Source organism: Hippopotamus amphibius, chromosome 4 (assembly GCF_030028045.1).
Source record: "Hippopotamus amphibius kiboko isolate mHipAmp2 chromosome 4, mHipAmp2.hap2, whole genome shotgun sequence".
In the NCBI taxonomy this organism is placed as follows: domain Eukaryota; kingdom Metazoa; phylum Chordata; class Mammalia; order Artiodactyla; family Hippopotamidae; genus Hippopotamus; species Hippopotamus amphibius.
In genome coordinates this window covers 160,403,275-160,427,099 of record NC_080189.1, presented here as the reverse complement: position 1 = coordinate 160,427,099, position 23,825 = coordinate 160,403,275, and the positions used below count along the sequence as shown (strand labels likewise).

The window sequence follows — 23,825 nt, the reverse complement described above, 5'->3', positions numbered from 1 at the left end:
CAAAAATGCGCTTGGAGCCTGCTAGGAAGGAGGGAGCAGGGATGGACGTGAGCAGCATGCCAGCTGGTACCCCGCAGAGCAGCTGTGAGCCCACAGGAAAGTGCAGGCATGTAGGGGACACTGGGCTCTGGGAAGTAAAACAGGAAAAGAAGTCTAGGATGAGGGTCATGGTGCTTAGCAGGGTGTGGGGTGTGCGGTCATGGACGGACTAATCCTCACAGTGACCCCTTGAACAGATGGTGGCTTCTGAGAAAGCTGGAATTCAAAGTGGAAAACGACAGCACCTGGCCAGAGCCTGCTCACAAGTCTGTTGCTTCTGCTACACTCAAGTCAGGCCAGACCACCTCCAACTACTGTGCGACGTGCAAGCTGCTTCTGGAACTTCTGGGCCTCATTCACGTAATAAACACTGCACACCTGGCATTTTGCTAGCCCTGAGTTTAGAACACTGTGGTCCCAAGCCCTTAAGGGGCTTACAGTCTACCTCCATTTGATAAAAATGGGGCTAAATATATCTCCTTTGTAGGTTTACTAATTAAAACGTCTAGCTCCATGCCCCAAATCTGATCTAAAATTCTTCCTTTCATTACCCAAGTTTTTTCTACTTACTAGCTCTAGTACTACCCTCTAAGAGCCACTTTGTTCCTGTGACAGACCTTCATATAGAGATGGTATCACTGCAAGCAAGATCATCGGGTAGGGACTGTGTGCGGAAAAGCCAAGCTGAGTTTAAGCCTGAACACATACTCAGCACAGATTAGCCCTCAACCCTGTCCACTGGCCCTCAGAGACCACTGCTCCTAGGAGGTGATCTACCCTCATTTGCTCTTATCAACCTTGAGCATCCAGGTACACACATGGTAAGGGCAAGATGCGAAATTGTAAGAGTCATCCCACCTTCTCCCCAATCCATCCCAGAAATAACACAAGGCCCCACCAAAATGTAAATGTCTGCTGGTGTCTCAAGGGGCTTCATGCAGGTGGGAACCAGTTTCTCTTTAGCAGGGCACCCTGCCAGGCTCACCAGGGTCGAGGAAGGAAGGACGTGCCTTGGAAGGAAGTCAGGGCACTTTCCTGGCTGGCAGGGACATTACATGGCTTTCAACGCTAATGACAGTTACAGTGCTGGAGACTTGTACAACCTCAGCAACCAAAAGAAGTACAGAAGCAGGAACCCTGTTTGCGAACATCTGCCCTTTAATTTGCATTTAAAATCAGTTTCTTTAAATATTTTAGTTACAAGTTCTGTATAGTGAAGACATAGTAGATGCTGCAGGCACTCAGTACTGGCTCCCACCCCTTCCCCCAACCCCAACCCCCAGGCCTTGTTTCTTGCTCAAGATACAAAGGGGCACTCTGCACTAAATAAATGGCTCCCGACGTCAAGTGCCAGCAGCCTCAGGCCTGGATGCACTCGGATACAAAGCAATGAAGCCCAGTAGCTTTCGTGACAAGATGTGTACATTTATCCATGTTCCGAAGAATTCCAATGACTGTTCCCAGACCCAAGGCAGCACCTCAGAGGTGACATCGGCCATTTTCCCACTGTGTACTAGCATCCTGGGCTGGTTTCCACCACAATCCCTCCTCTCTTGGACCTGTGTTCTGTAGAGGAAGAGCTAAGGCTCCGCTCACTAAGGGCCATGATACAGGAAGGAACAGAACCGCCTCTTCAGCCCACAGGCTTATACCAATGGAATTTAAAAGCTCAAGACAATCTGAGCCAGTCCACAGGAAGCCTCCTTCACTCCAATCTCTACCAGGCGCCACCCAGCCCTTGGTTGTGACACGTTCTGTCTCACTGCCAAGATGTGCTAGAATCTGCTCTACGTGAGAACAGTGTGGTGGAATGGTTCCTGGCAGTCTGGGGAGGCTGGCACAACCACAGCTATGTGTACTTGTGCCAAAATGGGCCTTCCTGGTGCAGAGTTATGACGGAGAGCGTGAGGGCACGCCTGGGTTCTACTCCTGTCTCATTTATAGCGTATGACCTCAGAATCTGCCCCCTCCCAACACTACCCAACCCCCTGCCCCTCCAGACCCCCTAGCCTGTGCTTCCTGGAAGAGGTAGAAGAGGCGGCCTGAAGTCGATGACAGCTGAGAATCAAAGTGCCATTTAAGAAGCAAAGCAGCGCCTCTTGGCCTGTGCTCTGCACTTCCACACGGGTGGAATCGAGTGAGGATGTGCACAGCCAGCACAGAGGCTGCTCCGCGCCTGGGAGGCACAGCACCCTCCTAGGCGTCTCTGGAGAACAAACTTTCAAAAGATAGAAGCTTAATCACATGGTCCCCGGCGGTTTCCCTATAGCATACCGGACAGGGGAGAAGCAAAATCATCTCTGTGGAGGACTAATGGAGGAAAGACAGGAATATTAACGAGCATCCAGTGAGGCGCTCTCTCTCTCCCTCCAGCCTAAGGAAATCAGATATTCGAGTGTAAGAGAAGGGTGCAGAGAGGGAGAGAGCCTGGCAGCAACACCAAGAAGAGACCTGTGACTGCTGGTTACGTAGTGCCCTGGTTTCCTTGCTTGAGGCCAACAGCATATGCCCGTCACCAGGCTAACCTGGGGCCCATGAGGGGACAGGGAGAAGACTGGTTTTCAGTTCCTGCATGGTTGATGTGTAGGGTGCATGGCTTCCTCCTAAAGGTCCAGTAGAAGGATTCTGGGATCCTCTACCGCTGCCTTGATTTTGCGGAGGAAAGTCACAGCCTCTCTGCCGTCGATCAGCCGGTGATCATACGTCAGTGCCACGTACATCATGGGCCGTACCTCCACCTACAGAGAAGAGACGTGGACAGGTTTGTCTGCAGCGAGGCAGAGAACACCCTGATGAAGAGGGGAGATGACAAAGCACAGCCCACAGGTAAGTTCAGAGCTGCAGAGCCTTTCCTACTTTGCTTTGTTGCTTCTGGATACTTAAATACATTCAAAGACCAAGCCCTACCCTGAGTGCAAAGTTCCTGCACTCAAAAACAAAGCTTAACCCAAGAAAATAGGAATCTCCTTACAACTGCCTTAAAAAAAAAAAAGGCCAAAAAAACCATGCTCTGCCCTCTCACTTGTCTGCTATCTACAGGAACGTTCCTATTCAGTTCTGGTTGCCTGCAGTTTCTTCTTTAGGGATATAATAACAATGACAAGAAATTTTTTTAACCTGGGGTCCACAAATTCTCTGAAACTCTATGCAAAGTTGGGTGTATGTGCATTTTCAGGGGAGATAAATGATTTTTAGATTCAAAAAGGAGTTAGTGACCCAAAAAGGTTCTAAACACAGGAGTTCCAGGAAATATCTTCCTACCAACAACATATCTTCCAGGGCCAGCTCAAGACCCTTTGACCTCATTCCCTGAACTCCCAGCAAACCTCTCAGCCTTATCATTACACCTTGGCAGCCTGCATATGGCTCTGCACTGCTGTCCTCTGTTTCCCAGGGGCAAGGACCATGTCTTCAGCTGTATCCCCACACTCCCTACAGCACCTAGAGAATGAAGCCTGTTGACTAGTCCCAAATGAAGGAGCAAGCTTTCTCAGCTCAATGGTTCCAAAACTTTAATGTGCATCAGAATCATCTGTACTTTCTGCTTCACAAGCTCTGGGAAGGGGTCCAAGAATTTGCATTTCCAGCAAGTTCCCAGGTGCTGCTGCTCCATCCACAATTTGAGAACCAGTACCTTAGCTATTAACTAGAAACTAGGAGATGCAACTTACACCTGAAATTATAGCAAATCTTTTACAATGAGCATTTAGTTAAGACTTCCCTCTCCTCATCACCTAGCTGCCAGGACATGAATGGTGATGACCTACCTTGCCTCCCACGACCACTGGCCTATCAACGATGGCATGCATGCCCAGGATGGCAGACTGAGGGGGGTTGATGATGGGCGTTCCAAAGAGCGAGCCGAAAACGCCGCCATTGCTGATGGTAAAAGTACCACCATCCATATCCTCAATGGCAAGTTCATTCTTCCGGGCCTAAAAACAGATTTTATAATTGAAAGATAAGATCAACCCAGCTTTCTTCACCTATAGGAAGTCCAGAAGGCTCATATCTGACATCAACAGTCCAAGTTCTAGCTTTAACACAGAAGTATTCAGCTGAGAGGCCTGTGACTAGTGCTCCACCACAGCACAGGATTCCAGAACCTTTTCTTTTCTGAGCAGGTTTCATCTGATGAGATCTTCAGTCACAAGAGCAAGATAAGCTCCACCAGACAGCTGTACTTCAGCTCTCGCTCGCACTGAAGGGGCCACGCACTCCCTTGAGAACGAAGTGAGGCTCCAGCTCCCTGAGCACTACTCACTGGCCCAGCACTCCCCAGGCTCTCTCCCCTGACCTGCCCAGCAGCTCATACCATCCTTCTACTTTACCTTCTCTCCCAGTTCACTGATGGTTCGTTCAATATCGGCGTAATTCATACTTTCCACATTCCTGATGACGGGAACCACCAGACCCTAGTAAGAGTGAAAAGCTCTTCTCAGGTGCAAATTAATAGTGCCCTTTATAGTTATAACTCTTGATCCAAGCCAGCGGTCTCCCTTCCCCAGAATATCTTAATTATTCAACGTGATTAACAATCTCTAACATTTTAGGCTTGCCAAAGATAAAAGAATGTGGTATGGTCAAAAATAGGTTATTCTTCTAGTAACTCCCCTCTAAAAAGACAGAATTACAGAAAAGATCTCTCCCAGGGGTCTGCTTCTTCACATGGGTAAGGTGAGAGTCAAAGATCAGAGCACCCCCAACATACCCGAGGGGTGGCCACCGCAACGCTGATGTCAATATAATCCCTATACACCACCTCTTTGGTTGTATCGTCAATCACTATGAGAGAGAAAACATACATTACATACAACCCCCCAGGCCTAGGTTAGTGAGGAAACATTTGCATTAATAGAGTAAAAATCCTTGGTGCTTGGTATAGTGTGGGCTGACCAACTAGCATAAAAACCACTGCATTACAACTGGCAGGTGGCACTCCTCGCACTCCTATGCCAACCAGGTGAAACTTCTGCCAAGTGTCCTGACAAAGCACGAGCACAGGAGCATCCATTTCTTTGGCAGCCCTTGGAAGGAGCAACCCACAGCTCACACAGGATAAGCATGTGCCAAAGTTCTTGTCAACCAGCTCTGCTCCAGCCCTTAGCTAGCAGCAGGTTTAAAAAGTGCTCCCCAAGAGGGGCAAGTCAGTAAAGGAGGTGGAAGTGGGGGATGCCGCCCATTCTGCTGCCCACCCTCAACAGGAGGGAGGGAAGCCTCTTTCTAGGCGACGCGGCAGGAAGCAGGATGGTCTTGCTTTAATATGCTAGCCTGAGAGCAAACCAGCAGCTAAAAATTTAGGTCTGGTGCTCATGAGAAATACAGGCTTGGGAATTTTTCCCACAGAAAGTCTACACTGTATTGCAGATAAGACAGCCCAGAAAAGCATGTAAAGTGAGACAGAGGCCAAGGGAACTCTCAGAAATGAGTACATATATGGGCAGGCAGAAGAGATGGAGAAAGCCATCAGGAAGTTACGAAGAATGGAAGAAATAAAGAGGTACACTTTCAGGTGAGACAAAGCTCTTCCACTACCTGAGGGCACACCACTTGGCAGAAGTGACTAGGACTTCTATTTCTACATCTTTAGGGACCTTGCACTGCTGAGGGTTGCAAATGTGCTACTGTCTTCTCGCTAATCTTCCAGGAAACAGAATTGTGTCAATGGGAAAGAGACCTGCTTGTTAGGTCAACACTTGAATGACACAGGTAAGCAAAAGGTAAGGAAAATGAGCACCAAGTCCATGAAAGAGGGGCCAAGCACAAGGCCTCCCAATGAGGTCCACTGACCAGAAATCAAAGGTCACCATGGAGCTATGCCAAGTGTAAAAGTAGGTCCCAAGATAACAGGGCTTGTGGGAGGGTGGGCACAGCCAGAACATGAGTTGCCACACTGACATGAGAAGCCTGGGGAGCTGGGCTGGCTCAGAACTGCCTGTTGCCAGAGCAGCTGCCAGGCTATGCACTGGGAAGAGAACTGTTCTGTCCAGCTAGTGGTGAGGATGCCATTATGATGCCCATTCAGGAAGCTGAGTCAAGAAATCCCTAGGGACCGTACTCAAGTTTTCACCCTAAAGACATTACTGGTTCCCAAGACACAAGAGCTGCAGAAGAGGGAAAGAGAAGTGATAAACATCTCTGCTCTCAAAACTGCCCAAATGCTATTGGCTGGTCATTAAGTAGTTTGTCTGTGTGTGTGGGGGCAGGTCTGTGATCACATACACACCTCCCAGGACCTCTGTGATTCTGGCCACCACAAACTCACCTGCATTTACAACAGGCTGCTCCTGCAAGGCAAAGGCTGAGGCCTTCACGAATGCCGACATGAAGCCTAGTTTGAGGTTATGTTTCTTCAGAAAAGCATCTTTGTGACGAGCCCTCATCTCCTGGATGTTACTGCAAAAACACATTACAAAACAAACTGACCACAAGAGAAGCCTCAATTCTGACTTTCAAACTGGTTTCTAACTCTGTGTACACAATCAGGTAAGCTTTTTTCCCTTACTGCGGACCATCTACCTAAGTTCAAGTTTTGAAATAGTCCACTAGAGGTCAACACAATAACTTTATTTCTTTACAAAACCTGGATCCAAAGGAATCAGATCCAATCTGTCTTTAAGGTAGATTGAGCCCTTTACGGGGCTCCTTCATGTTCCAGAAGTCAAAGATTTTAGTGACAGAAAATATGAACGAGAGTTCATACAGCACACCAACATCCTCACCTTGGATGAGAGTGACTTCTAGCTACACTAAAATCATGAGCCATCTACCCTGAAAAAAGCTTTTTTAAGCATAAGCAAAGTCCACAAAATAAGAACCATTCTTTCTATTTCTTGCTTATTTTCAAAATACCACCAAACCTGATTATGGCTTCCTTGTGACAGTCCTCCTGTATCCTAACTGGTGAAGACAAAAAACACCCCCAAAACCCCACAGGTGCACAGGTTTCATGTGAGCAAAAGCAGTCATGACTATCTATGGATGGGTATAATCCAGTGTTGTTTCAGGCTCAGGAGAAAGTCAGTAGAGTCATTCAGCCCCCCAGAGTTAGCAGTTCCATCTGCTTGTTCCTTTAAGTAGATACTAACACCAAGATATAAAGATAATAAAGACATGGTTCTTGCCCTTAAAATTAGTTTGATGGACGTGTTTTCCTTGGTATTTGGAAAAGTGACCATATGTGGACCCAAGCTTTTTAAAGTACAAGCAGTTAGGCCACTGAGAAGCCTTTGCAACATGACCAGTCTTTGTTCCTTCAGGGCTGGTTTCTCACATACATACAACATACATACTACAGAGTTAGTGGGAAATGGCTTTCCCATCATTTTGCTGCAAAAATCTCTATATTTATGGGAATATGGTTCCGTGATGGAAACTGAATTTAACTTTATCTCAGGCCCAAATGCTCAGTTCTCCCTTTCTCCCTATTACGGCTTAATTTGACATTAGCACGAAAGATAAGATGGTATAACTTTAACTCCCCCTTCAGACCTTTTGTTTTTTAAAATGGAAGTTTTCCTAGGGGAACTGATTGGGTTTAAAATGTTTGTTTTCCTGAGTCTAACCTCATTTAGTGCTAGGATTACCACCCTAAAGACATTACTGGTTCCCAAGACACAAGAGCTGCAGAAGAGGGAAAGAGAAGTGATAAACATCTCTGCTCTCAAAACTGCCCAAATGCTATTGTCTGGTCATTAAGTAGTTTCTATTTCAGAGCTCTGCCCTTGGAGGCAGAGGCTGGGACAACAGGGGAGAGGAGAAGGTCTCAGAAAGGCCCCTTATGGGTTAGCTGATCAGCACAAGACCCAAAGGGCACTCAATCGAAACCAGATTACTGACTGCAGTAAGACCCCAGGCCATCATTAAGTGACACCTCGATTAGCTGCTGAAAGGAGATCCAGCTATTGTACTTACCTTCAATCAAAGCTGTTGGGCCAACTGCATCTTTCAAGGCCACAAATATTTACATGTTTTGTCTTAAAGAATTGGGTAGAATTTCAAAGCCCAATTCGATTTGTGTACAATTTGGCCCTAATGCACTGAAACATAAGCTGCAGCCTTTGTGATGCATTAGTCAAGGTTCTTCCCTACATCCTATGGATAGGAGAGAACTCTCTGGCTTGGATAACATCCAGTCTTTTTGGGAAGCTTCATAATAGAATGTATGACATCTAGTGAAACAGGCCACAGAGCCCTACTCTGTGAACAATGCCACAGCACACTGTCACTAAACCATTCCCCCCTTTATGCTTTTCAGACCCCTTCCAAAAGAAACCAATTTCACTAATGAAACACAGATTAGCACACTAAACACTTGGGACAAAAAGAAGAGATGACCTGAAGACTTGATGATTTTACCTCCTGTATGAACTATGAACTCTTACCCTGGCACTTAAAACATTCTGAAATATGGATCCAACTTTCTTTACCATTCTTTCCTCCACATACTCCTCACAGTGATTGTCTCTCACATGTGTCTTGTACGTTCCTGTCTGCCAGGTCCGTATTGTTAATGTCTTCTGGAATGACCTTCCTCCACTATGTCAAAATGCTAGTTGTTCTTTAAGGCCTATTAAAAATCTCTCTTTTACACCTCCACCTCACCACCTCAAAAATAATCTCATTCTCTTCTCTACTTCATACTTTTTGTATCCTTCTGATATTTATTTTTTCTAGATTTTACTTTGTACTTATCCAAACAAGATGGTAGCTCTAGGGGGGTAGGGGCTCTTTTTCACTCACCTTTGCATCCCCCTCAGAATACAGTATAACATCTTGTGCACAGTAAGCACTCCAAGACTGCTGACTTTAACTACATTCTCTTCCCTACAGTCCTGACACCTGTAAGCATCAAAGTCTTGAAGATAAGTGAGTCAACAATCAGCTCACTACAGAAATGGGTATACTGAATTAGCCCCTTTGGTTAATATTCTGAGGTTTTTCTTCAAAAGTACAACTTGCTTCCCATTTCATTATCAAAGCTGGGAAAGGTGAGAGACACGACAAGCCTATGCCTTTCCACCCACTCAATTCTGAGTCGCTTAGGAACACACATAAGGAGCAGTCACGGTGACACCACCACACCTTCACTCCCGGCATGCTGTCAAGTGATCCTCCATCCCTAGGGGAAGCCTTGCTGGCCTGGATGCCCTGTCTCTACTTGTCAACTCGACAGTAGTCATTAGAGTTTAAGACTATTACCAGCCTCATTTATCAGAAATCACAAGATTCAGGTACAAAAGTCTAAAAGGCTAAGTTTTTTAGGTCACAGAGGAGGCAGGCACAGTATTAGGAAAGTCAATTAGAGAATGAAACCAGTGGGTCACTCTGAATAAGTCAACAAGCAGTGCAAAGAAGTACTTCTTCCCTGTTGTTAGTTTTGGAATCAGCACTAGGTAGGGACTTGGGCAAGTTCAAGTGTTCTCCAAGAAAATGAGCACAGGAAGAGGACTAGAGCTCTCACCTCATGTCAATCTCATTGAAGGTGGTAAGCATCGCGCAGGTATTCTGAGCCTCCTTCAGACGCTGAGCAATGCGCTGCCGCATCCTATTCATTTTCTCCTGAAAGGGAAAGTGGGACAAGTATGGACACCCTGGTCTCTTTGGGCCTAGCCCTTCACACTTAGTCTGAGGGAGCACTGGGCTTGCTAGGAGTGGATAATGAAGGACGGCAGTATCTAAATACACGGAGATCCAGGGTTCCTCTTTCCTGTGGTGGCCTTGCTCCTCCGAGCAAGAACAAGAAACAGACAAAAACTACTCACTCAGATGTGCCTGCAGTTTGACCAAGAATAGAGACCCAGGAAATAGTCTGATTTAGAAACCAAAACCAATTTATGAAAAGGAAGAGTGTGGTGTAGGGCTGGCCAGCCCAAGAGTCATTACAGAAAGAGCAATTTCTGGTGATAAAGACTTGCAAGAGAATAGTTACTTGTGGAATGGAAACTCAGAAGCAACAAACTTTTGAGGCTATAGTATTTTTAGGAGGTATTCTCAGGAGGAACCCACACTTTTGACCATAGGTTTTATGTCTGCCCCTGACTGCCACTGGGTAGCCATGAGCTAAGTATCCCAGAAGTACAGGAGCAGAGCTCAGTGAACCACCTCTCTGAAGTGTGTGTTATGGGAGAGACAGGATGCATTACTACCATCCCCTGCATGTATCTTACACACCCACAGCATTTCAGTGGTAACATAACGCAGTGGGAAAAACTAATGGACAATTGTTCAGAACACCTCTGGTTCTGGTCCTATCATCTGACAGTCATGTGACTCAACAAGTCGCTTCCTAAACTTAATTTCCTTGTCAAGGCCAAGGGAATCAGCTGCCGGCCATTCAAAGGTAGGCAGAGCATAGCCACTCCATTCATCTTAACACTGCCCCTTAGCTTCTTTCTTGGAAGTGGTCTTCAGAGGCTTACCCGATGTTCTGAACGCAGACCTGTGCCAACTCCTGGCTCAGCTACTGGAGGGGCAGCAGTGGGCTTTACGGCAGACACTGAAAATGAAGAGCGGGTACACTGAATCAGAAAATGAGAAACATTTACTTGAGTACATGCCAGTGCTTTCATACTGTGCTGTCACTTAATCTTCAAGATATGCTGAGGTATGTTAGTATCATTCCTACTTCACAAATGAACAATCTGCTCAGAGCAGTTAAATAACTAGCCTAAAGTCACATCGCTATACACAGAAAGCTGATATGCAAACCCAGGCCTTCCGATACAAAGTCTAGAGTTCTTCCTACAAAGCAGCCAATGGAGCCTGTTCAGAGCCATAATTAGTCTTAGACTTTGTCCTGTGAGGGAACATGACATCAGATGACACATAAAGACACATGGGAGGCGGAGGCTTACCTGGTTTGCTAGTGAGAGGTTGTGAGGGTGAGGGCACGGGTGGCATCTGAGTGGGTACAGATGCTGCAGGGGGAGGAGGAACTGCTGATGCTGCAGGTTCTGCTTTAGGGGCTGCCGCAGCAGGAGCTTCAGCTGGCTTGGCCTTAGTAGGAGTAGCTGGAAAACAAGAAAAATAGATGCCATTGGCACTATCTGGAATGGAAAGCAACCAAATTGCACATACTAAGTAGAATTTAGCAGCAAAAGCTCTATCTCCAATCAATCAACAAATGCTTCCTGAGTATTTGCTATACAAGTAAGGCTATGAGATACACAGAATGATTTAAGGCACTACTCTATTCCCCAGGGCTCCTAGATGTCCTACATTAGATAACTGACTTAATTCAGCTGCCTTCCTGATTTCACAAACATCTATCGATCATCAAATTCAGCCAGTACCTTCAAAACACCTACTAAATCCATGGTAATATAAACTTCAAAGCAAAAGAAACCCAGGAAATTTAAGATGTTGAAACACACACATAAAAGCAACACCTTTCTAGTTATGGTAATACTGATCGTCTCCTCTTCTATTTTAATATCACATGTGGAAGAATACTCTTAACTATTAAAAAATAAAAGTTTAACCAAGGGAACATCTAGACTTAAGACTTCAAAGCATTTTATCTGGGGTAACTCTCCTAAACCAATGAGGTAGACAAGCAATAAATTCACAACTGTAAGTATTTTTTATTTTACTCATTTAACATCATATCTGGGTTTATATTTAAATCAGAAGGACATTCTCTTAAGGGATGACCAGAAGATGAAATTCTCCAAGTAGACGAGAATCTTATTCCCTAGCCTTCTACTGTACGTACTTTCCATTCTGGGCTTCTGGGTTTGCCCTGATCAATAATGATGCAACCTAGCATCTTTCTGGTTAACTATCTTAACAATGAAAAAAACAGACTTTAGTAGTTATGGCATTTAATTAATCAGAAAGTTCTTTTCTAATCTCTAATACTGACTGTACAATCCAGTACAGATTCATTTCCTTATTTCTCATTTCTTCCCAAAAGAAATCCAACCCTCCCTAAAAAATGTTATGCGAGAATAGATGTGAAAAAACTACACCAAACTCTCCCTAACAGACATGATGAAATACTACTTCTTCTCACTTTAGAACAGTGGCTCCCAGCCCCGGCTGTGTATCAGGATCACCCGGAGAGCATCAACAACAACAAAAACCATGACAGGTACCCAGGCTCTGAGAACTTCACATTCAACGTATCAGAATCCCTGAGACTCAGAATCTAGGCATTTGTATTATTTTTAATACATGCGACTCTGATGCCAGGGTTGGGGGAGGAAATCATTGTCTTTATAATCTTCTTCATTCCTACTTAAGAAAAGGTCCAGCACAAGAAAGAACAGAGTATTATGAGGTTTATTTTTTAATACCCTTTTCTAAAATTTGACATTTAAAGTTCACACTATAAAAACCTCTACACTCCTACTGCCTCACTAAGGGCAGAGGGAATGCCAAATGGTCTTTGAGGTATCAAGGAATTAGTATACTATGCTCAGCCCCAATTCCAAGGGGGGAACACTGGAGACCTTTACAACCAGGAGAACTTCTTTACCGCCAGTTTTCCTGAGTGTGAAAAGAGGAGTGCCTCCTTCTACTTTTCCCCCATCAGGTACCAAAAGAGCTTCAATCACGCCATTTGCTGGTGATGGAACCTGCACAGATGTCTTGAAAAGGAAGACAGATGGAGAAAGTCCAAATTTTTACTCAGCATTAGAAAATTAATTGTATCGAATCTCAAATGAGTCACAAGAGTTGCAACACAGATACACAAGACCCTGTATATAGAAACACCAAGGCCACACTTTCAGAGTAAGAGTAATCAATGCTACTGTGAAGATTCACCCTTTCTGTTCTTTCTCAAAACATTAAAGCAAGATTCAGTTAGTGTGTTTCCAAGTGATATATAAAAAACAACTGGAAACAGCTCATGCACACGCACACAAAAGCTATAAAACTAAAGCTACTGAAGTACATAGTACATACACCTAGAACAATCTAAAATTAAACTTTTAATATTTTCTTTGGAGCTATTCCAACAATTTTATAACTGAGGCAGTTAAAAATTATCTTTAAACAACAGTTAAGTCCCTGCTGTTTTCATTAGGGTAAGAAACCAAGGGGAGACATTGAAAAGTTGGTACTAATAGGACAAGCCTACCTTGTCAGTTTCAATCTCACAAACCACTTCATCTTCTGCAACTGTGTCTCCAACAGCTGAAAAGATAGTCAAAGGCTACCTGTTAGGGCAGGAGGTGGCTACCCTCTAGTAGCCACAAAATCCCCTTTGGCAGGTGTGTTACAAGACTCCTTTTCTACAGGCCTGGGGAAAGTACACTGCATGCAAAGAAAAGGGTGGAGCCATAGGTTACACTGATTATCATGGAGCTAAGGGGAGTAAAGGGGACTTTTCAAAAGTATTTAAACTTAAGAAGTGAGAAAGCACTAAATCTTACCTTTCTCCCACCTGACATCCCCCTCTGTGACAGATTCCGCAAATGCTGGGGTTTTGACTGTAATCACATCGTCCTCTGGGAAAAGAGAGAGAAAAAAAAAAATCAAACATAGTCCATATTTCTCCTTTTAAAAGAGAACTTTAATTTAATTTTTTAAATTAAATTCAGTCAATTGTTCTTCCCATTAAAACTCCATTCCCAGACTTCCTAGGTGGCACAGTGGTTAAGAATCTGCCTGCCAATAGAGGGGACACGGGTTCGAGCCCTGCTCTGGGAAGGTTCCACATGCCACGGAGCAACTAAGCCCGTGCACCACAACTGCTGAGCATGTGCTCTAGAGCCCATAAGCCACAACTATTGAGCCCGTGTGCTGCAACTACCAAAGCCCACATGTTTAGAGCCCGTGCTCTGCAACAAGAGCAAAGCCACTACAATGAGGAGCCCATGTACCACAATGAAGAGTAGCCCCCACTCGCATCAACTAGAGAAAGCCCGTGTGCAGCAACAAAGACCCAACGCAGCCAATAAATAAATAAATAAATTTATAAAACTCCATTCCCAATAAGGCAGAGAGATGAAGGGACTTACTGCACACAGCTGTTGTTCTGAAGAAGCGAATGCTGAAGACACTACTGCTGTTAATGCTACAAAACAAACATAAAAGTAACTCCTTTAACAGATGAATCACTCGCATTTTAGTCACATTTAGATAAGACACCATGGATCAGCTTCCCTTTATTTTTTATTTTCAGTTATACATATACCTGTATCCACTCTTTTTTTAGATTCTTCCACCTTCCATTGAAATCAGTGATTCTTGACCAGGAGTGCCCATCAGCGTTACCTGGGGGGACTTTTTTGAAGCATACATGTCTAGGCCCCACTCCCAGAGATTCTGACTTGGCAGGTCTAGAGCAAAGCCTGGATGACTTGGGTGCCTTAAACAGTGAGTCCCTTGGGTGAGTGAAATGTGCTGCAGTGAAATGCCAACTCTCCCAGAACAGACTTACATTTGGGTCTTTGAAGGAAAAGATAGTATCTTGGTCCTTTGCATACCCATTAAAAGGACTCAGCTTCCTGATTAGGTTTTTTCTTAACTAAATCCAAGTAAGATTACTTCTGTGCCCTCAGGGTCCATGCCTCTGTGCCACATACCACAGAAGTTCTGTCCACGTGATTACAGATTTAGATAAGACAGCAAGATGAGACAGTTAAACAGTAAAACAGGTGTTATATACAAAACAAACAAAAAACCCATAAACAAACAAACAAAACACCAAAAAACTCATACAGTATCTCCTAATCTGTTCTCTTGCCAGGAGGCAGCACATCAGTCCATTCTGGACTCATTCAAGAGTAACCTCAAAAGCGCAAGGTATTCTCTGATACACACTAACTTTAAATAATGTAAACTGGAGAATAATATTACCTTGTATGCACAAAACCATTAATACTGGTTACCACTGGAGAGTGGGAAATGTAGATATATATGGTGTCTATGGTTATCTGCTACATACACACACATTTTAGAAGAGTGATTTGGACTGATGGGGAGTTTCACTTTTACACTTCAAGCACAAGCTCCTTCATAATAGAAAAGTAAAACAGATTTAAGGTGCCTTTTGATTTTTTTATTTTTATAATATCAAATAACTATAAGGCCTATGTAAAATCAAGAGGAAAATGTATATTAAAAAAATACAGAACACAAAGCGTTCTGCGTAGTTTATAACCATGTACAGGTACATGTTCATGGGCAAAAACGAATGGGTAATGTGTAAATGCAGAGACTGCTCTTTGAAGACACCAGGAAACCTGGAGAACTGGCTGGCCCTGGGAAGAGGAACTTGGTAGAACCGGAGAACAAGATAAAATCTCCTCATGGACACTCTTTTTACTTTTGAACCATGTAAATGTATAACCTATTAAATAAAAAACATAAAACCAAAAATAGTTTTACAATAAAAGATTTTTAAGTAAAATGAGTGCTTTATCACAAAAAAAGACAATACACAGTACAAAAACAGTTATTAGAGTAATACCCTAATCTCGTGTGTGATCCTCATGCCTCAAAGTTTAGGGTTTTTTAAAATATACTTTCAAACAGTTATTTGTTGTATTCATTGGAGAGCATTTGTGGTTGCTCCAATTTTCATTTAAACTGCAGATGAGTAACACATTTTGAATTTTCCTAATTTTTAAATTAAAAAAGTATTAGATGTTAACAGTAGAATACTTAAAAACAGCAAAAAGAACATTTACAATGGGATTACACCATACGCTAGAAAATGGAATCATTTAATAACCTGCTTTTTCCCACTTATAGAATGAACACATTAACATGGCATAGCCTAATCAATCCCCTGTTGTTTGGCAATTTTGAGACAAATATGGGTACACTATAAGTTCTTCAGTATAGATTCCTAGAAATGGAATTGCTAGATCAAAATGTACACACAGTTCAAAGACTTATGAATGCCAAATTGTCATTGTAATGCACAGGGAAGAAGGAGCTAATCTGCTGACCCTTCATTTTGAAGAGTCTACCTGTAGAGAAAATACCTTGACAGCTGCTCAACAGGTAACTAAAGAGCATCCTCTTACCACCACCCTGAAAATACTTGGAAAGCAAAGTAGCATTAAGCAACAATCATAAGCAGAAGTTAATCTGAAACACACATGGGTGGCCTATCTCCAAACTTTGCATTATGCAATAATAGCATTCCCTCCGAACTAGTCAACTGACTAGTCTTTTGCTTTTACTGTCTCTAAAATAAAAAGCATGCAACCAAAAGGAGGCTCTTAATCGCCACAATAAATGTAACCTCCAGTCTTTCAGCTTCACTTGTATCCAACCAGAATATTTAGGAGCACCCTTCTATATCTATTCCCATAAAAAGAGGATTCCAGCTTCACTTTCATTATAAACACCTGAGACAGACACATTCCTGGTCCAGCACTTAATATGCGGCTGAAGCTCAAGCACGTCATGAATTAACATCAAGCTTGGGTCAAGGGACTTAACATAACCAGCCTGATAACTAGGCTTGAAAGACAGTGAAGAAAGCAGATGGTCAAACTGGTGTCTTAAATACCCCAAGTCCACATTATCTGTGCTCCCCAGTGATACTTACATGATCTTCCTGCTGTCAGGGTAACCTGGTCCCTGACATAAGGAGATCCCTGCAAGAAATAAAACAGCTCTTAACCAACAACTCTTTATACAGGATACCTGCTAGAATGGGAAAAAAGTCTGTTCACCCCCTCACTCTGAGATAGAGCAGGATCGACGGCAGGCAACAATATAATCTTTATCTCACAGAGTCCTGCTTCTTCAACTCTTCCACCGTAGTAATCATAATGGCAGAGGAAAACAGGTATGTGGGCCTGTGGGTGGGAATGGGTTTGAGGAAGAAAGGGGAGCGTTCTACAATCTTATTTATCTTCAAATTGAGAAACTTTCACTATCCCTGTATGTTTTCACAATAAAATGCCTCTACTTCCCAAATCTTCAAATACAATTGAAGCTTAAAAAAGACATGATAGCTTATCCCGTGACTACACATAGGCTAATTAGAGAAGCAGTGGGAATGTTTGGTCTGAATTTATTTCCCTGGTTACTTAAAATGCACTGAGCTGGAAGTCTTGTTGCCTCAACCCCAGCAGCAAAGACTAGGCTACTTCAGGCCCAAGGTCTCCAGCTTGCTCTCGGACTGAGCAAATCATTATCCCTCCTTTCAGTTTACTGTCTTTCCACACTCTTACTGAGACTTTCCACTCTGGTCACACTCAACAGGGTGGGAGCTCTTTTCTGCCCCACCAACTGTCCTTATCACAGATAACTGCACTTCCTCAACTGACAACTAATTACTACATCTTGCTTCACCTGATTATACTCTTTTATGTGTCTTATTTTTTAGATCTATTAACAATTCTCTCTGAACCACTGGCACAGGAAACACCAAATGGGAGACAATTCTTTCTTACGCCCACCTCCTTACAAACATCCCCAAGGTTTCAGAGTCTAGTAAGTCACCTCTATGTCCAGTAGCCAATGACTTTGCAGTACAAATTCCAAACATAGCATGTATTTCAGCTAGAACAGCAGCCCATACTGATTTTTGGAAATGTAAGTCCAATTTAGAGTTCATCCTATAGCAAGTTTCATTTGTACAGTGCTTTAGAGTTTATAAAAAGCTTTCACATAATGACCTCATTTTGATTTTCATGTCTCACAATTCCCTGAAGTGGAACGACCATCTGCCATTATTCCCATTAAGTAGGGGTTCTGGAGGTTAAGTGACAAGGCCTAGGAGAAGCCCTGAACCACAGTGCAAACCCCAAGTACAAGGCTCTTTGCATTGTCCTACCAGTCTATAAAATGGAGAAAATGTTTACTGACATTTTTCAAAATTCCAAGTTAAAAAGTGTATTACTCAGAGTCCACTATGAGCTAACACTGTGCTAGGTGCCTATGATCCCATGACTCTTAGGACACAGTCCAAAAACTTTATATATTCCTGTCCAGCCCTCCCAGACAGGCTTCCTTTCCATTTCTACAACTGGGTCAAGTCTCTTCCTGCCTGAAAACTTTGCACAAGCAATTCCCTTTGCCTAGAATATCATTCTCTTGGCCAACTCCTATGTATCCTTCAAAACTTGGCTTAAATGTCACTTCTTTGGGGAAGCCTTTACTGACGTTGCCACCACACTCTCCACCCTCCCAAGCCTGGCTACATCATCCCACCCTCTCATTGCACTCCACTTCTCTTTTATAGTAATCATAATGCACTTATGTCCTTATGTATGCATAAATACATACTTTGCTTCCTCCCTAAGATCCTGGAGGGTAGAGACCATCTCTATCCCTGTCACCTAGCACACTGCCTGGCATGTAGTAAGAATTCAATAATCTGTTGATTATTTGAATAAATGATAGCATGGGTTAGGAGTTCGGGCTGAGGAGTAGGCAGACCTGGCTTGACCAATAGTTGGCTGAGTGACTTTGGTCAAGGCACTTAACCTCTCTTAGTCTTGAGTTATACATTTGTAAAATAGAGAAAATACCTCTTGCACTGTTTCTTGATGATTAACTGAAAAAATGCACACAAAGCACTCAGAATGATGCTTGGCACAAAGAATGCTCACAATAAGATCAACTCATTCAACAAATACTTATACCAAGCATATAAAAAACTGTGGGGATAAAACCTAAATTCCTCCCACTGGCCTCTACACCATCTTCTATTTCATGCCACTCTCTCCCTCAATCAAAATGCTCTGGCCAAATCACCCTTTTCTCAGTTCCAAAATATACCAAGCTCTTCCCTTCCTCAGGGACCTTGTACATGCTCTTCCCTTTCCTCCTCCTGCTCTTGAGCCAGCTGGTCTCTGTCACATCCTCTGGGTCACAGCTTTAGTGTCCAGCTTCATTTGTTTCCTTCTCAGCATTTAACCAAGGTTCCTGATAGTTCATTTGTTTCGCAATTTACAGTCTGCTTTTCCCACTAGACTGTAAGCTCCAGGAGGGCGAGAACCGTTCACTGCTGCATCCCTTGTGAGCGCCTAGCACCGTGCCTGACACTCAATAGACACTGAGTAACTATGTGCTAAGTGAATCAGCGGCAGCTGTCAGTAAAGAGCATTCTGTTTCACTCCTATCTATCTGAACACGCTGCGGAGAAACACGGGCACCCCGATTTCCTCACATACTGCTCTGCCCAGGAGGAGAGCATTTCAGGTGACGGCAAGGGCAGAACTTACCAGGCAGGGAACGTCTCCCTAGAGGGCAGTTCCCCTGTTGAGAAAGAAGACATTATCGACGTCACCCAAGACGAAAGGAGGGAAGAAACACTTTCGCTTTCAAGTATAGACTCAAAGCTGCCCAGGTGCTGGTGACAGGTCAATCTCACGACTCCAAGAGGTAAAGGCAACAGCCTGGGGGGGCGCTAAGTCCGTCAGCACACACTATCAACTTCCCAACGGGACTGACGTCCACTGACTATAACAGAGAGGAAACTGGCCCCGGGGGCCGTCGGGGGCTTCCGCGGCGCCTCCTCCCGAACTCTGAGTCTCGTGCCGGGGCGGGCGCGGCTCTGGGCTGCTCCTCCGCCTGCGCGGAGAGTGGGGTCCAGCTGGGGACCGGCCGCCGGCTGCCTCGGGAAGGCGACGGGCCGCCGGGCTCCGCAAGAAGGCCCCGAGGGCAACAGCGACTCCGGGCCGCCCAGCCCGCGGCCTCCGCGTCCCGGTGCCCTTGGTGCCGGGCCTGGCCGGCGCGCCACGCCCCTGACCCCAAGCCGCCCGTCTGCCCGCCGGCGAGTTTCTCACCCGCCGGGGCCCCGGCCCGCCCGGACCATACCTTCTGGAAGGCGGAGAGTGAGCGGCTGAACGCCCGGGACACGCAGCGGGACCGGGATAGCATCGCGGCGGCGGCGGCGGCGGAGGGGAGGGCGGGCGGACACCGGATATAGGGCCCGGCAACAACCGGAAGCGGGGCGGGCCGCGGCACCCGCCCCGCGGGGAGGGGTGTTCGGAGCGAACCACTGGCGGGAGGGGGAACCGACAGGCAGCGCTCCCGCCTCAGCCCGCTGGTGAGCCTGCCGCGCTGCCTGCCGGCCGGGGCCGATCCCCCCCAAAGGTGCCTACGACCGTCCGGTGAGCAGGTCGCCCCGCACGCGGTCCTGCCCACCCCTATCTTTCCGCAGAGCTTTCGGATGAGTGTGGCGCCCATCTCTCCTCGGACCTCGGTGCACCGCGCGGTTCTCCGTCCGCACCACCGGAAAAGAGCGGCAGGCAGCATGGGCTTCGAACTCGGACCTTGGCTGACATGCCTGTCTGATCTTACACTTGCGTGGCCTCGGGCAGGTGACATAGCCTCCCTAAGCCTCAGATTCCTCAGATATTGGGAAAAAGCGGTGATCGTTTCCCTCGCTTCCTAACCCTGGAACAAAGAAACAGAACCCCAAGAAACCTCTAAAGGGCTCCCACTGCCCTTTAACGGAGCCGAAGATCATCACCAAGTAGCCTTACTTCTGCATCCACATCTCCTGATCTTCCATAGTGCCTACTCAAACTCTCCAGCCAAGCTAATTGTTCCTCATACACCCTGTGCATTTTGGAGGCTGTTCAGTTGTCACTCTACCCCTAGAATATAAACTATTAGATTAGGCACCTTGTCTGTCTTGTTCACTGATATAGCCCCAGCAATTTTTTTTTAATTACAGTTTTGTTGAGATATAATTGACATGTAGTACAGTATAAGTTAAAATATACAGCATAATGATTTGATTTACATATATCATGAAATTATTATCGTAAAAAAAGTTTAGTGAACATCCGTCATCTCATATAGGTACAAAATTAAATAAGTTTTAAAAAAATTTTCTCTTGCGATGAGAACTTGGCATTTACGCTCTTAAAAACTTTCATATATCATATAGCAGTGTTAATTTATCATGTTGTACATTACATCCCTAGTACTTATAACTGGAAGTTTATACCTTCATCCAATTCCCCCTCCTCCCCCACCTCTGGCAACCACAAATCAGATTTCTTTCTCTATGAGCTTGTTTGTTTTTGAAATATAATGTATCCCCAGCACTTAGAACAGAGATTGTCATAGTTTAGGTGTGCAGTAAATATCTGTGGGCTGAATTTGGGCCTTCCAGCTTTGGACAGACCATGCTTCAAAGTGAAAGCACATAGCACTGCCTCTACTCTTTAGTTTCCCCTCCCCTTTAAGCCCCAGGCCCGTAAGTATTCACTTTTATAGTTCACCTTCCTAATAGAAAGGGTGTACTATAAGCTTCAGTTTGAATTAAGAATGAATGAATGAATGAATGAGCCCCTTGGTTCCTGAGTACTCATGTTGGTTTCTTTAGCTGAGTCGTCTTGCCTGCTCCTTAGGAAGTTTATGGTGCCTTCACTCACCAAACCATGAAAGCACTTCCACTGCAAAACTGAAGGGATGAGCAGAAGCCCTAACTTGAAATAGAGAAAACATTTTTGCCCTGCAGCTGCCCTGATCAAGTCCTCAGCATCCTTCACCTGGATTATTTTAAAAGCTTCCTGAGGGACTTCCCTGGTGGCGCAGTGGTTGAGGATCTGCCTGCCAATACAGGGGACACGGGTTTGAGCCCTGGTCCGGGAAGATCCCACATGCTGCGGAGCAACTAAGCCCGTGTGCCACAACTATTGAGCCCATGCTCCTCAACAAGAGAAGCCACCACAATGAGAAGCCTGTGCACCGCAACGAAGAGTAGCTCCCACTCTCCACAACTAGAGAAAGTCCGTGCTCAGCAACGAAGACCCAACGCAACTAACAGATTAATTAATTTAAAAAAAAAAAAGCTTCCTGAAAGACCTTGGCCTCCACTCACTTTCTCTAACTCATCCTCCACACCTGTGTCAAAGATGCCTTTGCAATGCAAATCTAATCCTGTCACTCACCTGCTTAAAGTCCTTCAATGGCTTCTCCCTGTCAGTAGGATAAAGTCCAAACTCTTCAACTTGACCAGGCACTTGATAACCTGGCCTCTGGCTATATTATGATCCTGTTCCTACCTCCCCATCCCTATTCTCACAGGTGCTGCATTTTAGTGCTATTTCACTCCTTCACCAGGCTGCTCCCAACTCCTATTTGCCTCGGGACTCCTAATCATCCTCTACCTTTCGAATCCCTTCCGAATTCCCTCTAGCAGAGTTAACAGATATCTTTTCTGTTTTTCCAAAGCATCGTATCTCTACATTGCATTGTGATGTCGTTTTTACCCATCTGTCTCCTCTACTGGGCAGAGCGGCAGAAGGAAAGAGATGACTCTATTTTCCTGAACCCCCTGCACAGGGCACAGTGGCTGGTACTCCATAGGTACTCAGTAAATACAAGTGGAATGACTAAATACTGCCATGCTGACCACACTATTGGATGCAGCTAAAGAGTCCCAAAACAGCCATCAGGAGTTGTGGCCATCCTTTGCAGGGGTGGCTGTTAATATTTCTTAGATAGCTACTTAGTTTTCTCAGTTTTAAATCATTAATTTTTGAGATTCTTATTGAGACTTTAGAAGCTCAGGCCTGGATAAGGTAGCAAAGCATTTCTCCTGGCGTTTCAGTGATCGCCCAAGTTAATTAGATGTTACAGTCTTAGATACCACACGTGTAGGCGTGCACACACAGCAGCATGCAAAATTTCTCTCACAAGATAAAGGTTAAAACTAATGTTAACCTTTATCACAGGATAAAGGTTGAAACTAATTTCCTTGAGAGTCACATAGGAGCTTCCGTGGAGCCCAAGGTCCAACCCAATAACCTCACACCTTCTTCTGTATTTAAAGCCTTTCAGGACACAGCGTCATCAGCAGGAGTTGATGAATACAAGCTCATAAACTTGTGTTTATGGCAGGATTCAAAATAAAATTTTAAAAATTTTATAGCAAAATATATATTCAAAAGGATGTATAAATACATGTGTATGATTTAAAGAAAAGTAATAAAAGGAATACCCACACTCACCACGCAGCTAAAGAAATGGCAAAGCCCCATGTTACCCTCCTTGCTGGTCATCCCAGAGTTGACCACTGCTACACTGAATTACATATTAACCATCCCCTTGCCTTCATTGCAGCTTCAATATGCATGTGTCCTAAACTGTACACATGTTTTTGTCTATTCTTTAAATTGAGGAAAAGATGTATTTACTTTCAAATTATATTAAAAAAATGTGTTTCTAGGAAGAATAAATGGCTCAGTTAATGAAAAAAAAAAACCCCCACAGAGAGGGCAGCTCAGCTTAAATAATACACATAGCATTCTTTTCCTTTAATTGAAATTCCCCAATATTCATGTGTGGTCTGAACATACACTCACATCCTTACTTATATTTTTTTCTAATATTATTGACCAGATGGTAGATGGGGCTAGAGCCTGGGGTCCATAAAATAGAGACTATACCCTATTCACTTTGTATGACTCATGACACCTAGATTCCATCCATCTATCTCTTCATTCAGTTGTAATTAAAAATGATGGACAGATGAGTACTTAGCAAAAATCTAGACATTTTGTCCTATTTTTAAATGTAATATACGTGGAATCACTGTCATTCTGTAGCTTACATCTTTCACTCAACATTATGTTTTGAGGATTTACCCATGTTGAATTGAGCTTTAGCTCATCGATTTTCATTGCTGTATTTCACAACATTCACTCCACTTTCCAAACTGAAGGAGAAGTTGCTAAAATTCTAGTGATGTTCAGGGGAAGTGATTTGGCCAGTGAGTTCTCCTCAGCTCTGCCAGAGAAGGGGGCTTTTGGCCCAGCCAACAGCCTCCCCAACAGTGTTCAGACCTCTGCTGGAGGGAGAAGCCACATAGCCTTCCTGCAGAGCTGAGATGCCATATTTTTGGT

At 44.5% G+C, this 23,825-nt stretch overlaps 1 protein-coding gene across 1 annotated transcript; it reads right to left on the bottom strand.

The window, feature by feature from the left end:
- Positions 1-1,179: 1,179 nt before the first annotated feature.
- On the bottom strand, positions 1,180-19,896 carry DLST (dihydrolipoamide S-succinyltransferase). Its single transcript, XM_057731917.1, has 15 exons — positions 19,780-19,896; positions 19,185-19,218; positions 16,556-16,604; positions 14,010-14,065; positions 13,422-13,496; positions 13,127-13,182; positions 12,521-12,632; positions 10,896-11,051; positions 10,461-10,537; positions 9,503-9,600; positions 6,305-6,435; positions 4,751-4,824; positions 4,371-4,454; positions 3,807-3,974; positions 1,180-2,777 (listed from the first exon to the last, which is right to left on the bottom strand). The coding sequence occupies exons 1-15, from the start codon at positions 19,840-19,842 to the stop codon at positions 2,643-2,645; spliced, it is 1,368 nt and encodes a 455-aa protein (XP_057587900.1). The 5' UTR covers positions 19,843-19,896; the 3' UTR covers positions 1,180-2,642.
- Positions 19,897-23,825: the final 3,929 nt, after the last annotated feature.

What these genes read in the sequence shown, in the direction of transcription:
- DLST (XM_057731917.1), bottom strand. Translation starts at nt 19,842, where the DNA reads ATGCTATCCCGGTCCCGCTGCGTGTCCCGGGCGTTCAGCCGCTCACTC. An exon ending in GTGAGATTGAAACTGACAAG is followed by an intron (nt 12,633 to 13,126) that starts GTAGGCTTGTCC and finishes TTCCTTTTCAAG; the next exon opens with ACATCTGTGCAGGTTCCATC. An exon ending in TTCAATGAGATTGACATGAG is followed by an intron (nt 6,436 to 9,502) that starts GTGAGAGCTCTA and finishes GTGTTTTTGCAG; the next exon opens with TAACATCCAGGAGATGAGGG.